Source organism: Xyrauchen texanus, chromosome 26 (genome assembly GCF_025860055.1).
Source record: "Xyrauchen texanus isolate HMW12.3.18 chromosome 26, RBS_HiC_50CHRs, whole genome shotgun sequence".
NCBI lineage: Eukaryota > Metazoa > Chordata > Actinopteri > Cypriniformes > Catostomidae > Xyrauchen > Xyrauchen texanus.
The window spans coordinates 24,781,471-24,798,882 of record NC_068301.1 but is presented as its reverse complement, the minus strand read 5'-3'; the positions used below and the strand labels follow the sequence as shown (position 1 = coordinate 24,798,882).

The 17,412-nt window shown below is 38.8% G+C and overlaps 1 protein-coding gene across 5 annotated transcripts in view; it reads left to right on the top strand.

Moving 5' to 3' along the window:
- The window catches only part of LOC127620210 (protein CBFA2T1), a 95,170-nt gene that overhangs the window by 59,105 nt on the left and 18,653 nt on the right, over window positions 1-17,412 (top strand). For all 5 annotated transcript variants that reach the window (XM_052093347.1, XM_052093346.1, XM_052093349.1 and 2 more), the window contains 4 exons: window positions 3,618-3,755; window positions 6,803-7,044; window positions 8,416-8,505; window positions 14,924-15,105. In XM_052093347.1, the coding sequence (XP_051949307.1) occupies window positions 3,618-3,755; window positions 6,803-7,044; window positions 8,416-8,505; window positions 14,924-15,105 (652 nt within the window). The remainder of the gene's footprint in view (window positions 1-3,617; window positions 3,756-6,802; window positions 7,045-8,415; window positions 8,506-14,923; window positions 15,106-17,412) is intronic.

The following is a 17,412-nucleotide window of genomic DNA, read 5'->3' as shown; positions in this document are numbered from 1 at the left end:
ACCGAAATGCACTCTGTGCATTAACTGCACCTATTAAATGTACGAATTCAGGGCAGGATGGATGTGCACTCTAGTATGTTTTTTGAGCCTGTTTAAAAAATGCTAAATTACACCTTTTTCTGCAAGAGTGAATTCATTTGAATTGAGTTATGCTTTGCTTTTTACCATGCAGTCTACCACTTTTAGGTGGGTTTAATGCACTGGTGTGATGTCATTTATTGGTTATCCTTTAGTCTTGCCTGATAGTACATAAAGGTTTGACTGAACATCTTCACTCTACTCTCCATGTCTGTAATACCTAGTTGTTATTCAGACACTCACTTGTAGTCTATGAAGTGAAATTACAATATAAAGAGTAGAGAACAGTTTTATATATTCTTTCTTTGCTTTGCTTGGGTTTTTTACAGTTGTTAATTCAATTTTGTATGGAATTCATGTTGCCTGCTAGTATAAAAGTGAGATGTATTATGGTGATTAGTTTTTCACTCTAACACAGGATGACATGCTCTGTGGAAATGCAATGGTTTTAATTTGTCTGATGTGTAATATTACAGCTGAATGCAGTGAGGGAAATATATATAATGGATATGTCATGCCTGCCCATCTGTGCTGAAACATCCTAATGGAGGACTTGAACTATTTTATTAATTTCAGTCTCTTGCTGTGGCTCTTGTGAATTATAGTGCCTGGACTTGTCACATTGTTAACATTTCAAAGGTAATAACTGGCCCCATACTGAGATTTTAATATTGAATCAATGTCTCTTACACCAGCTTGAGAATCTTTGATAAAAAAGAAAATAATCATTGTATTCTTGATTGAATATCATAAGCAGAAAACAGTTGTCTTCTTACTATTTTTTTCCACTGAAATAATTATATCTCGCATTGAAATTACCAGCATTGTTTTGTTTTTGTTTTTCGGTCTGGTCCAGCTTCCATCATCTCACCATTCTTTATTTAAAGGCCTTTTTTGACAATGAAGATATAGAATGGTTGATCAGTAAAGGTGTAAGATTAAAGACTCCCACTGATTATTCTGTATTTTATTCATCTGATAAAATAGCTTGCTCGAGTAGGGCTGGATGGCTCTGTGGCTTTGTACTGCATAAGTTTTTAGTCTGAGAGCTGGCTGCCCGTTTGAGTCTGTTATAAATTGGGGAGAGGATTAAGAGTGCATGGCGAGCATGTATGGCTCAGATTAAGCCTGCACAGACACATACTGTATGTTTATGATCTTTTACATACACACTCACAGCCACAGAGGTACCTAGGGAATGGATGCCATACAGAGCTGAAATTTCCACCCTATTTTATCTCTTCTGCTTCTCTGTCATACTCTGGTTTTCAAAGGGGAACCACCTTTCTTCTAGAATGATTTTGTGGGTATCCCCCAGGGCTCTGTACTGGGACCTCTGTCAAACTGAGATCTTCTTTAGTGTAAGACCACCACTGAACATACATGTCAGAGAACATGAATTAGAGGTGTTTGCTTTGGCTAGCATTACCATTACTATTGCTCATATCTGAACAAATCCTTTGTATTGAACTTTGACAAATAACTTGCCCTGCACCATTTGTGCTGCAGACATGAATGATACCTCAAATGCTTGAAGAGAGTTGTGCTATTCTAAGCAATCACACTTATTATTTTTTTACCTGGCAGATAATAAAACTAGTGATCAATTGGGGAAATAACACTCATCACCCATTTTTTTATTATTATTTGTATTTCTCCATTCACAAAACTTTTTTCCTTTTACTACAGGTTTAGGAATATTTAGAATGTAGATATTTCATAACGAGTTGATTATTTATAGACGTTATACTGTTATAAAATCTACTAGAAGTCTTTGGTTTAAGAATCAGAAAACATAAAAACATAAATGTCATATACTTAGAATAAATTAAACACTAAAAAATAAGATAATTGATAAAAATCGAGTTAAAAGAAAGAACAGAAGAAATGTTAAAAGAAATAAAATGCATAAAACACATAAGAGAAAGAAAAGGGTCAGGGTTGACTCAGAGGTCAAGACCAGGGTCAAACCATAGATATGACTATGAGTGGTGGTGGTGGCGTAGTGGGCTAAAGCACATAAATGGTAATCAGAAAGTCGCTGGTTCGATCCCCACAGCCACCACCATTGTGTCCTTTAGCAAGGCACTTAACTTCAGGTTGCTCCGGGGGGATTGTCCCTGTAAGAAGTGCACTGTAAATTGCTTTGGATAAAAGTGTCTGCCAAATGCATAAATATAAATGTAAATATGACAGCACACACCATGACATCTAGGTAGATAGGTTTGCTTCAGAAGGTTATGACTAAGACAGGGGTCAGGGTCACATTGTCCTTTTGCTGCTTTCGCGGTGATCTTTTAAAATCCCTGCTAATATAACAGACTTACAATAGCACAATTACTTTCAATATCACAATCACCCTAGTACACTTTCAATGTCTGATACAATATTGTACTTTACCATACGCATCCCCAGTTTCTCTGTTTCTTACACACAGATAGACATGTACACATTGTACCAGCTGTGGGAACATTGTGTGTAGGGGGAACAGCCGCCCTGTGCCGGGGATGTGTATCATCACCTTCCGGATTACAGCTGTCCTGGGTGTCCCTTGACTCTGATAGCAGTAGGGGCTCCTGGCTTACCCCATCCATTCCCTTCTTTAAAAAAAGCAAAAATCCAGGTGACAGTAAGTTACTTAGAATGGAAGTGAATGGGGCCAGTTTTTAGAGAATTTAAAGGCAGAAATGTGAAGCTTATAATTTTATATAAGCACTTAATGTACATACATTTTTCTGTTAAAACTTGTGTATTATTTTATCTGTAAAGTTTTATTTGTAAAATGTAATATAACTTTACACAGAAAAGGTTTGTAAGCAATTTTATCACACTTACATAATTTAATACATATTGTTTACGCCTTGTATCTATACTTTTGAAATAGTGAGTATTTTAACGTTTACTGATTGGGCCCATTCACTTCCATTGTAAGTGCCTCATTGTAACCCAGATTTGAGGGAAATATATATTTTTTGGCAATCAATATTACGCCACAAATGCTGTCAATTGAGTTTAGCTTGTATTGAACACGAAATATTCCTTTACGATTTTCAACTGCAAAAAAATTTGATAAGGGAACTGAGCCATATCAAGGCACCAGAATATTACAGAAACTTGGGGGATTGCTCTTTGCTGTTTTGACTCGTGCTACTTAGCAGCCATGTAGCAACCACCCAAAACACTCTTGCAACTGCATAGCATCGAGCTGAAAAAGAAACACCTTTGCAACAGAATTGCAACACCCTGGCACCCACCTATAACACCCTAGCATCACTCACATTTTCCTACGTACATAGTGGAAGAAGCTAGCTAGAGAAGCTGTTCTTAAAGAGAGTTCTGCTGGTGTCTTTGAGTATTAGGGCAAAGATGATGACAGCTGGAATTTGACCACTGTTACGATCAAAGACCTCTCTAAAGGCATATATAGTGTATGTAGGTATGTGAGTTTAAATGTTACAGGAGCTCATGTGTTGTAGAAAAGGCAGCTGTTTGGATATCACTGAGGTCTCACAAGAACTGTTCTACTTTTTCACCTACAGATCGCACTGAGAAGCGCTCCACCATGCCCGACTCACCTGCTGATGTGAAAACACAGTCCAGGTTAACTCCGCCCACCATGCCTCCTCCCCCCACCACACAGGGAGCTCCCCGGACAAGCTCCTTCACCCCCACCGCATGTAAGTACACATCAAACTTAGGCCTACACTTAAAAAAAAAACAATGCAAAAGAAGAATATGTACACAAGTTTTCAGCCTTAAAGGGATAGTTTACCCAAAAATAATAATTCTGTCATCATTCACTTACCCTGTACTGTATGGCTGACTTTCTGATTTGAAAGTGAATAGTTACTGACATTAACATTCTACCTAACAACTCATTTTGTGTTCCACGAAATAAAGAAAATTTTATTTACAATGGAAGTAAATGGAGCGATCCGTAAACATTAAAATTCTCACTGTTTTAAACATAAACCACAAGATGTAAACAATATGTGTTAACATGATTTTAGTGTGATAAAATAACTTAATAACCTTTTTTATGTACATTTCTATCAAATTTTAAAATTTTGCTGCCATGATGAAATAACACTGTAAACCCTAAAACCCTAAAATGATGATTTAAAGTAGTGGTTTACTTCATTTTTTACTAGATTTTGCTTCTGGACCCAGATTTCCCATTGGACATAAAGTGGCAAGCCAACATAGTAAGAATTATATATCACTGCTGTCAAATTTTGATAAATAGTAAGGATGATTATGTGTAATTTGTAAAAAAAAAAAAAAAAACTTTATTTTTGCACATGGGACAGAGTTGTATCTTTTTCTTTTCAGTGCTGTTTAATATTTCTGGGCTGTCTACTGTTTGATAGGTTTGACTTCCTCCAAATTTCTCACTAGAATTCAAAAGGGTTGCATCAGTTTTGTGATCTGCACTGTGAAATTGAGGCAAGGCAATTGATTCACAAGCACTCCACAGATACAGTAGGTTCAGAGCAGAGCAGATCATGTATCGACTTTTACTAAAAACAAGGCTTAAATCACACCCCAAAAATAGCGCATTACAGATGAGAAGCATATTTAGCATGTATAAAGTGCCGGTAAAATTTCCATTGGAGGGATAACCCTGACCTTGTTCATTCGCTGCTGTCCATTACCCTATCTGAACAGACCTGTGAACCTACATGAACTGACCTGTGGCCCAACAGTTGAAAAACACTGATTTAAACTTTACAGCTCACATGATACATGAGTTTAACTCGAGGAGTTGAAATTATGTTTTGTGGTAATCAACATTATGCAACAAATATTAAACCCAGCATATAAACTTTAAGACTTATATATAGTTTTACCCATCCCTAATTACAGTAAAAATTCCTAACATTCCTATTGTTGCTCTGCTGGCCACTATTCTCTCTAACCTGCAGATTTTTCTGTATGCCCACTGGCTAATGCTTCCAAGAGCATCATCACACATGCCAACTCAGCGGACATCTAGAGTTGTTCAGTATCAAAGCCATCCGTGCAACAGCCTCCCAGCAACATGTCTGTGTAATTGAGCATTGGTGTGCTGTCAACAGCAGTAACACATTCCTCTCTCTGATGTTACATCCCTAAAAGCAGATCAGTTGGACTCTGCAATTAGCGCTTATGGAAAGAAAAAAAAAAAAGACAAAAGGCAAGCGGGGTCTGAAGCAATCTGAAGCATTTTTTTAAAGGCACGCTCTAATTATACATTCTGAAGGTTTAACAAAGCAAGTGCTTTGATTTCCCCTCCATGTAATTGTTACCAGATGCAGCTCAAGTATCTCGTTTCTGGTCTGTTGGAGGGATGCCAGGCAAACTAGGCTATTATGCAGCCTAATTTCATTAGAGAGACATTGATTCCAAGCATCCCTCCACCGCATTTATTTCTCATCATGGTACGGGGCGCATTCGACCACATGTATTCTTCTTCTCTGGACTTAAGTCTGATGTATGGAAGCAAGAATGCATAGCTTCCTTCTCAAAGCTGCCATGGCTGATTCAAAACAAATGTTCAACAGTCACAAGAGCCTCGTTCAAGTACTGTCATTCACAGCCATACTGAGAACAGCAATGTCATTTTTGAAAAAGGCTCCTGTTGGTGCTTATTTTTGAGGGCTTTTCCTGGCAGTGCATTATAGAGATATTTGGGATTTAAATGATTCACTGTAAATACATACACTTGAGTTAAAAATTAGCAATGTGCAAAACCACAGATTTTCAAAATGGACTGGTCGTTGGGTTGCCTTTATTACGACTCAACAAATCATAATCATTTATATAAGATAATTAGGCTAGTTTCATCGGAAACTGACTGGACATGTTTTCTAGGTTGTTTTTGTAAAATGCGTTCTTCCATTCAAATACAGCTAGACGGAGCCCAACAGCATGGAACAGAATGCTGAGGTCTTGTGATACGTTTTTAAAAATACAACTAATGCAATAGGAAATTAATTTAAAGATACAACAATTCAGAGAGCATTTTACAATGCTAGCTATTTTACAACTAAAGCAAAGCACACTGTGTTATTATTAGCATATATAAACATGTAAAAAAAACATAATCTGTTTTCATTTTTGTCCAATGTCGGAATTATAGGGTTTCATTGTCATTATAACAAAGTTAGTAATATTGGCTATAACTTAATACAGATAAGGTCAGTAAGTGATTTAATCACACTAAAATCATTCGTCTTGTTGTGTACTTCTGAAAAGATGTGTCAAGGTTTATGGACTGCCCATATTCACTTCCCCTGCTGAAAGATCAGCATGGGATGCTGGTGTGCTGTGTCCCTCCCCCCAGGCTTTTAAATAGCTTAACCAGCTTCATCAGAAAGAACATGCTGGTCAACAAGCTTCACCAGCAAGGTTTAGCTTGTGAAAAGCATGGCTATGCTAGTCAACCAGCTAGACCAGCACCAAACCAGCACTAACCAGCATAAACCAGCCAAGACCAGCATGGGAATTTCATGCTGGTTAAGCTGGTCTTTTCAGCAGGGTCCATTGTAAGGGCCTTACTGTAACCGCTTTTGTAAGTAAAGTAGGGGACAAGTCAAAATATTTTTTTTTTAGAAATCAACATTATACCACAAATGCTGTTAATTGAGTTTAACTTGTACTGAACATGAAACATTCCTTTAAAAATAATTTCCCATGGTGACGTATCCATGGTAAATAAAATAATTTATTTTCTGCTTTTCAGTAACAAACGGCACCAGTCTCTCTCCCACCGCGCTAAACGGAGCTCCATCTCCACCCAATGGCTTCAGCAATGGACCTTCATCTTCCTCTTCTTCCTCACTGGCCAATCAGCAGCTCCCACCGGCATGTGGTGCAAGGCAGCTCAGCAAGCTGAAACGCTTCCTCACGACGTTGCAGCAGTTCGGCAATGACATCTCACCTGAGATAGGAGAACGTGTGCGCACGCTGGTGTTGGGGCTTGTGGTAAGTCTGTTATCAATGAATCTGTGATGAAAATGTAGAATTTTGGCCCACATTAATTGTACGTTTAGGTTCATTGACCTTTGCCGCAAATTAAAGTGCTGTCTTCTTAATTGGAAAGGGGATAGATATCCTAGTATTAAAGTATCCTGACTCAAAATTTCTCTGCCAGGAGACAAGTGATTATTGTGTCACCTATAAAATTGCTCCCCGTACAGACAAAAGAAATGGATTTGTTTTGCTTTCTGACCACCAAAAAGGATCTTGTTTGGTCTTCATCAAAAAGCTGTTGGAGAGAATAAAGGCTTGTACAACAACAATAAATAAAATGAACACATCTGTTGCTAAGACATAACCTGCATTGAAATAAAATTCAAACAACAAGACATGAAGCATGAGCTGTAACAGCGTTAATATGTAGTTATGGAATAAACAATGGCAAAATACCTGCCAGTACTAGAAGAGGGCTGCTTAAATTAGCATTCTAAAAGAAAGCTTTTTTTTTTTTTAGGTGGGCATTTGTTTATTTTTTGCTGTGTCTACACGCAGAGGCTTTTTTGTGTCCCCTTGGTTTCCGTGGCTCTCTTTAATTCGCTCCCAACTCTGCTTTATTGAAAAGAGTGACACACTTAATTAGCACCGCCGATGCTGGAGAAAAGCTCAGGAGGCTTTCTGGCTGTCAAAACAGTCCGCCGCAATCTGGACGAACAGATGTAAGTCTAATGTAACAAAATTCAGGTCTGGGAAATGAGGGGAGAAAAAAAGGCTGTGTATTTTTTCTGAAATATACAACTCCCCGCTCTCTTTTCCTCTCTCGGAAATAACATCTAGAAAATTTAAAATAGTGTCACCATCAAATCAGTCTGTTAAAAGTTGATGGAGCAGAGAGGAGGGTAGATAGAAATGTGTTTACACTGCCAGATGAGTGTTGAGTTTAAAGGGGGTGAGACACTGTACATGCCAGTTCGGCAGCGAACAAGAAATGTTTTTTAAACTGATCAAGCTGAATATCTTCCATCATCATGTGCTTTGCATTTGATATGTATATGTTATGATGTTTATGCCATGTTTTATCTGTGTGGTGTAATAATTGAGCTGTAATTGTGTATGCGTGTGTGTGTGTGTGTGTGTGTTTGTGTTTGTGTGTGTATTTGTTTGTATTTGTGATGATGCGGTCAGCTTTGGCACATGTAAACGCAGATCAAACTTCCCCAAATGTGGCCTTTTACCACAGTCGTCCATATGCCGCCTATTAAAGTCTTCAAATCATTCAATCTGCTGCTGGATATAGTTTTGCTTCCAATAAGTAATACTATCACATAAAGTTTTCCACATGTATTCATCGGTGTATGTCTTTTTTCCCTTTCCCCGCAGAACTCCACTTTAACAATTGAGGAATTCCACTCCAAACTGCAAGAAGCGACCAACTTCCCTCTCCGACCTTTTGTCATCCCGTTTCTGAAGGTATTGCACAAACAAAGCAATCTGGAAAACATTTAAACAACTGAGGCACAGATGTGCATAGTTCTCCCAGCCCTCGACTTCTAAAGCACAAGCAAGGGGTAAATGGATACATTGGTTTCCCCATGAACAGCAAGGCATCAGGTTTCCTGTTTACTGGGACCATATTTAATTCATTATTTGTATTTATTTTTTTGGTAATATTTTAAATGTGGGAACATGACGTGAACCCTCATAACCCTGTTCAGTATAAAAGTGCTGTATGGGCCCATCCTACAGCACCCATCATCTCTGTTTATTCATATGCATTGATGGACGCCTAAATTCCAGAGGGCAGGGCACATCTGAAACCATTACCACAGTAAGAGGAGCTGTTGTAGTCATCTGACAGCCTCATAAATGACAGCCTTTACACATGGCACACCAGCCTAACCGTTCCCCTGCCTCTTTGTCTAACACCCCCCATCTCTTACAATCTTTATCTTCTTTTCCATAATAATTAAATAAGCGACCAGGATAGATGGATCAAATCTGTGTTGTTTACTCCATTAGAACATGATGGAATGAGGTCTCTCCAGTTTATGTGGTCTGAATGTGGCCCCATTCTCACGGACTAGCTTTCTCAGGCATTTCATCTTGTCCACTGCTTGTCCTGGGCGGCTGTGCGTTGCAGAAATTAGTCCCATTAGGGCTTGTGGCAGCCGCTGACGGATACAGAGAAGCATACAGGGACACTTCCCCGGCTTTCTCTCTCGCAGCTCTGCGCCATATGGTTACTGTTTCATCCAGTCAGGAGGGGTGGTATCAAAGATGCAACTTGTGTTTTTTTGCCTCTCTCACTCCCTCTCTCCCTCTTGTCTAATTTTAGTGGTTTTCCTCAAAGGAGCCTTTAATGACAAATACCATATGGCTGTGGGAACAGGGGCTTTTGTAAGTGTGCAGAAGTGCAGCTGCAACAATATGCATTAGCAGCGTTTTTTCATTAGGCTAATATTGTCTAGCAACTCTCCCGTCAGAGTTGGGTTTGCGGGGAAGTGTTTACAGGAAGGGCAGTGTGTGCCATGCTAATGATGTAATCTGGACTCAACGCCTTTGTGTTGATGTCTTTTGTTTAAGATCTCTAAATGGATTTCTGGTCAGATAAACTTTTAATATTTCACCAGTTTTGTTGAGCAGGCTCCATAAAGCCTGTAATCACATGCGTTCCTCTATGGCTCTGTGCCTCATTGCTCTGAGACATACTCAGCATGACATAGTCAGTGCTTCACCACATGCTAGCCGTGCAGAGGAAGTAAGGATTAGAGATACGTGGCAAACTACTTTGCGGCTTGTGTTTGATAACTTTCCAACTAGCTGTGTGCTAATGGACCACACAGGAACAAAGGGCTGGAGAATGCACGTTGACATTACCAAATCATCCGCTCTGTACAATTGTCAAGTCATTGCATATGTTTACGGTAGTTGACGCATAACCGTCCATGGACTTTTTTAGCAACATTTTATCAAGATTTTAAGTTAAACTTTATATCAATGTGTAAGGGAAATTAACTATAAATGTATATCCATTAAGCTTGGGATCTTTTTCATGCATTGATAATTGGAATATTTTTCTGATGATTATCGATATATCATTTATTGGGATTTATTTTCATATGTAAATAAGGTTGCTCTTTGCACAATAGTCTTTGTCTTTTCCAACATATTTCTCAACACAACTTTGTGAGCTGCAGGGTTAATTAAAGTGGGGTTCTTACCAGACATTTCTGGTGGATGACATCTAAATTTCATAACAATTATTTTCTACAAAGGTGTGCACACCACCAATGCTCAGCTTCAAAATTCTGCAGCGCCACAGAGCGCCACTCGCATAGTTTTCCATTGAATTCGACCCAAATCATTATCAAAGGACAAAGATTATTTACTCTAGCCATCACTGGATGATATTGTGTCTATGTATCTGTCATATAGCCTACACAATGTATTTTCAATTACAAGAAAGTAGTTTTGTGGTTTGGCAGCTTGAGTGAAAGACCTATTCAGTTCTACATGCAGAGTTATTGCATAAGGCATAATTAACATCACCATTTCTAATCGTTCAGTTTGCGCAGTTACACCAGTTTCATACACTGACCTGCAAACTCATTTACGTCACTTTGTTAATTCTTGGAGAAGTACAAATATCTTCGTAACTTTGGACTGCCATCTGCTGCACCCCATCTGCTCCTCCTGTGTTTCAAGGAGCTCTACAATACAGTTTGTGTGATACTGTACCTGTGCCTTTCCTAGCTTCATCAGTAAATGGTATATCACCCCATTGTGGTCTCCCAACTATATTACGCCATACTATATAAACAGAAGACCATCTGTGAATTTGAAAGCATGCCCTCAAAAATATATAGATAAAGTAACGTGCCAAACAATAATCAATAATCAATTTTTTACATTCCTAATCTGTGTGTGTGTGAGTGTGTGTGTGTGTATATATATATATATATATATATATATATATATATATATATATATATATATATATATATATGTATGTATGTATGTATAATTGAACTATGTTTTTCATCATTTTATTCAACTTTATGCCTTCACTAGTTCATTAATGTGGCCCTGCTCTGTGAAAAATATTCCATATAATCTCTCAATTAACTTAAGATCATAAGCTGTATGTGTAGTAATTATAAAAGAATTGGCAAAATGCTGTTTGAAATGGTTTTAGATTATAGTGTCACACCATAACTGTACGTTCACACCAGAAGCGGCGAGAGCGTCAAAATTCGCTCTGGCTGCCCTGCCTTCGACGCTCAAGGATGCTCGTGGACGCTCTGACGTAGTTGAAATAAGCGGCAACGTTTGTTCAGAATGCTTTGTTTTGTGAACTATATTTAAAGGGGCCGCAGTTTAAACATTCAGACATGTCGACCATTTACATTTTGCCGACCGATCACAAGTAGCGTATATCCTCATGAACTCTTTAAAATGTGAAAATAAGAAATCGATCGATGGCAGAAAGTAATTAAAATTACAGTTGTTTGTTATTAATATAAAATACTTTTGTAATAATAACTGTGGTCTTGGTCATATATTACAGGGAAACCCGTCACGGCAATAATTCGTTTCTACATTTTATCTTCGGAACGAATGTTTGGTGGGAACCAAAGTTTACACGGTTGTGTTCTCGACTTCGCTAGAGCGGAGCACTTCTATATTCCAATTGGTTGCCGCCGAACCGCGTCACAGCTCATTACCATAATGTTGACTGCACTTGAACTTCCATCTGACGCCCACGCCGCCCAAGACTCGCCGCAGAGAGACGCTGGCTGTCATTGAAAAAGAATGATTTCCGGTCGATTTGACGCTCTCGCCGCCTCTGGTGTGAACGTACGGTAAGGCGTACCCCTAGTATTTGTTTATGGAATTATATTAAAATAAATACAAGACCTCCTTCATGAAGCACAAGCAGAATGAATTTCTGCATATTGTAAAAGCATTATGTGTACTGTAAATTGTCAAATGGAATTGTATATAAAAATGTATATAAGAATGGTTATGAACAACCTAAATTGGATGATTTTACATTGCGCTAGCTTTTCCAGTTTAATAAATAATCGCTCAACATGCCACGTGATAAGATGCGTGGATTGACGGACTCAGACGCAGAGTCAACTTAGATTCGTCCTCTACCACCCGGAGGCGAGTCACTGCGCCACCACGAGGACCAAGAGCACATTAGGAATTGGGCACACCAAATTGTGGAAAAAAGGGGAGAAAATAATAAAAAAATTATAATAATATTCTGAGGTCACTGGGGTAATTTCACTGCCCTCATAAAATAGCAACAGACCATTACATAATACAGTTAGCAACCAGGAGGTCCTTCTAAACATCTAAACATTTATGAGGTAGTCATCTGACAGCCTCATAAATGACAGCCTTTACACACGGCACACCAGCCTAACCGTTCCCCCGCCTCTTTGTCTAACACCCCCCCCACCCCCATCTCTTACTCTCGCTATCTTCCTTTCCATATTAATGAAATAAGCGACCAGTGTAGATGGATCAAGTTAGAATACAGGGCGTGCTGAGTGAATCCAGTCAGGCTTCCTAAGCAACCAGTTGGACCGGTTGCTAGGGTGGGTAGTGTCACATTGGGTTAACCTCCTCATAGTCAATATAATGTGGTTCTCGCTCTCAGTGGGGCACGTGGAGAGTTGTGCTTGAATGCCGCGGAGAATAGCATGAGCTTCCACAGGCTCTATGTCTCCACGGTAAATCGCTCAACATGCCACGTGATAAGATGCGTGGATTGACGGTCTCAGACGCAGTGTCAACTAAGATTCGTCCTCCACCACCCGGAGGCGAGTCACTGCACCACCACGAGGACCTTGAGCACATTAGGAATTTGGCACACCAAATTGGGGAAAAAAGGGGAGAAAATAATACAAAAATAATAATAATATTCTGAGGTCACTGGGGGTCAAAGTAATTTCACTGCCCTCATAAAATAGCAACAGACCATTACATAATACAGTTAGCAACCAGGAGGTCCTTTTTTAACCTGTTGATACGCTATTTCACCGCACTCGGGAGTGACGGCACTGCTGGGCCCCCGTACCAAATATGTATGTATAGAAAACTGACTTCTAAGGGGCCCACCCTGCCTCGGGCCCTGGGTACTCGGTACACTTTACCCCCCCCAGTCCGACGCCCGTGGTACAATGTAATTTACCGTCTATAAATGTAATTAATGTTAACAAATTATACATCTTTTCAAAGGTCTAAGGTTTCAACATTGATATCTGATCTCTGTTTCATGATAGCAATGCTCCAGAAACAGCAATTTAGTTATTTGTACCAGGAGTACAAATGAAAACATGCAATATCAAAACGGGACTTCATACCTTTGTTATGAAAACGCGATAGCCAGATGAATCCAGTTCAGCACACTTGGGTTAATTGTCTATGTCAAGCGTTCATTGAAAAACATCCAATAGCACTTTGCGATCTCGCCTGAAAGAATTACACTTTGTCATCGTTCTTCAACAAACTATGAGCAGCATTCATGTTGTAAAACTGTATATGATCTTATATATTAGAGTCCTGTAAACAAAATGAGCCTGTCTCCAAAGTCTATTATAAAATGCGGCATAGTTTTATTCATAATCTTCATAGTCTTGAAACGTGGAGCATTAATTTTACTCTGTACACCAGCAGCGATTTTCAGAGAAAAAAGCTTGCAGGAACCTCATTTTTTGATAGATCATCTTTAAAATTTGAAACATAACTTCTTTAGACGTGTGGCCTTGAGAACATTGTATTTCTGGGTTGTCTTGGCACTTTTATTATTGTTTTTTTACATTATAAATACATGTTCAGCACAAAATATTTCCAATACTATGAACTTAAGCTTCTCTAACTTTAAAAAAATAACTTTAAAAAAATAACTTTTGGTAAATAAAGCCCAAAGTTTCTTCTTTCAAAAGATACTACAACTGCGTCCATACTCCAAAGGATTCAGAAAATACAACCATTTAAGTTGAGGTATGTCATTTTCATGGTTTGTGCTCAAAAAGGGGGTGCGATTCAACAGGTTAAACAATCCTCATTTTCATCATTAAAATTGATCAAAATCTAAAATAATTTTTTCCTTTTTAAATTATTTTTGTTCATAACAAGTGGCAAATGTTTTTGACACACTTTAAGAATGTTCGTGCTTTAGTTCTGCTTTAGTTCTGCTTTCACTCGATATTCAAACAACACACTGCTTCTAATTTTAGCCATTACATCACTGAAATGGCACATTGTGAGAGCGGACTAAAGAATATTCCCGATCTGAAAAGATGTCTGATTATAGTCTTAGATCAGAGTCACAGGGCCAGGCAGAAAGAAAGAAAACAAAGAGACAGAGAAAGAAAAGCACAGAGAGAGAAAATAGGCCAGTACTAACACCTTTGCTGTTTAGATGCTGCAATAGTCCGACTGTTGCTGCATGGAGATTCACAAAAACCTTTCATCTGCCATGAAAATGCTCCTCAGTGTGTCTTTGAAGTGCAGAGGCCTCCAAGTGCTTTCGGAGAAAGCCAGGCCAGCTAGTAATCACGAGTGAGACGAAGAGGGAAATGAGAGAGAATGAAAGCGAACGTTGCTTCCCCCCCAAAACCATCTGCTTTGAAGATGGCACTTTCCATGTTGACCATGATTGCTCATATCAAGGGCCCAGGGCACTAATGCATGTTTCGGGTCAAAATAAAGTGCTGCTCGAAACAGTGAAAGAGTGTCTTTATTTCGGAAGAATGTACCTGTAATGATAACAATGAGTAAACAAAAAGCAGTGTTTAGAGCCACTTATGCTTCGACAACTTTGTAGTTGTGCGCTTACTTAGAACAGCCTGACCTCTATCTCTCCCTACAGGCCAACCTGCCACTACTGCAGAGGGAACTGGTGCACTGTGCACGGCTGGCCAAGCAGAACCCGGCACAGTATCTTGCCCAACATGAGCAGCTCCTGCTAGACACCAGCACCACTTCACCCGTCGACTCATCCGAACTCTTAATGGATGTCAATGAGAATGGCAAGAGGAGGACGCCAGACAGGTGAGCGTGAACTGAACATTCATGGTTTTAACAATCGTATTGATTTACATTTGGTGGGTAATTAGCTGGATCAAATAAATGCTAGTCTAACAAGTGCTCATAGTAGTTCAATTCTCAGATGAGGTTAGCGATAAACATTCACAACCAGTTAAGAGTTTGGACACACTTGACTGAATTCGTTTTTTAAGATAAAAACTTTATCTAAATACACATGCTTAAATGCTTGAAATTAGTTTTGTAGACAAATGTAGATTGTGCTTACGTATACATTTCTTAATAAAAGTAATATTTTCTTTTTTATATTTTTTTAATGGGTGAGTTATAATGGAGAGTGGAGTAAAATCAGCCAATAGGTATCCAGGTACATGGGAACTCCTTTAATACTGTTTAAAAAGCATCTGAGGAGAGCATGTTGAGTGACTCCAGGTCTCCTTAGCAACTAATTTGGCTAGGGAGGGTTGAGTCACATGGGGTAACCTCCTCATGCTCGTTATAACGTGATTCTTGTTCCCAGTGGGGCACGTTGTGTATTGTGCATGGATGCTGCAGAGAATAGTAGGAAGCCTCCACACACGCTATGTCTAAGTGCTTACGCGCTCAACAAGCAACGTGATAAGTTGCGCAGATATGCAACTGAGATTCGTCCTCCGCCTCCCAGATTAAGGCAAATCACTACGCCACCATGAGGACCTAGAGTGCCTTGAGAATTGGGCACTCTAAATTGAGGAGAAAAGGAGAGGAAAAAAAGCATCTCAGGAGGATAATTCATGATACTTCAGTTAGTTGAGAGAATACCCTTAGTGTTCAGAGCTGTAATCTAGGCAAATAATGGGTATTTTGAAGCTAAAATATAAGATCGTTTTTGATCTGATTGACATTTTTCAATGACTTGGACTATATAACCACCATATTTTCATTTGTGTTATTTCATAGTTTTGCTGACTTTACTATTATTCTATAATGTGGAAAATAGTAAAATAAGGATTAAGTAGGTGCGTTCAAACTTTAGGAATAGATACTTTTAAAACAGCCGGAGGGCTAATGGAAATGTGTCAGCAGGTTATGAGTGTCTATATTGTCATGCATCATTTGGGTTCTCTGTGGTTCCTTAAATGGAGCAGAACCTGAAAGAACCAGACACATCTGGAGAATGCAGATAAATACTTTGGAGACAGAGCAAGAAAGAGAGGGAATTATAAACCTGTTCTTGTAGACATTTGGTACTCAGTCAACTGAAATGGACATGAGTTGGCCCACACGGAATCTACACCCTCAGAATTCTGCAGAAAGCTCAGTGGATTTCCACAAGAGAACAAGAGAAGAGAAATAAAAGCTGTTATAAATAAAAGCACTCCCAATAGCTCTGCATTTCCCCTTTTCAGTGTGGAAATATAATTTTGGAGTATAGGATCTTATATCAAAGATATCAGCTCAGATCCTTGTGGTTATTAAAGGCAAGTATACAGTCTTCTTTTTTTCTCTCTTTCGATCTTTTTATTTTATGTAATACCTGCATATTTTGCATGAGCTCTAAAGCATTGCTGGGTGAGCTTGGGGACATGGCTGATAACACATACAGATGAACCTCAGCTCAGATACAGCTGGCTAAGCGCTTCTGTTTCTGCTAAGCTCGGCTTCTCTGCTGTCAGAATGAGGAGGTGAAAGAGAGTGAGAAAGAAAGCAATATTGGAATTTGAAAGGGAGCTTTGCTGTCCTTAATCACAGAGCACAATGTATGGTCAGTTCAGTCTGATTAATATCAAAGGATCGGATAGCTACGGCTACAGAGATGAGCGAACCTGAGAATGCATGCTTAGTAGCGTTCATCTCATTTAGAAGAGAAATGTGTGCAGAGACTTATTTGAATAAAATATTCCATTGTGCTGCACAACCCCTACAGTGTATATTTGCAAATAAAAAAGGTGAATAAAATGAGGATTCAATTCAACTTATGTTTCTCAGTGTACCCCAAACATTTTGATAGTTGAGGTAAAAGAGGCTTTTTGGGAGGAAATGTTGAATTTAAGCAGGGATATGTACACTAAAAAGTGGTAACCTGCAATTGTTACCCTGAGCTATTTCTACTTGATCTTACCCTTAAAACTAGTATTTTTGGTGTAACCTAATATATTCAAGTTGAGTCAGACATAATATTATGACTTGAATGAAATATTTTGACTTGAATGAAACCAATTTAGATTTGACCACATGAAGCATATTTTTTAGAGTACCTCTTTTTTCAGTGTACAGTCAGTAAGTCATTATTGCAAAATGTGCGGCACAAAAGGGTCATGTATCAGCCTAAGG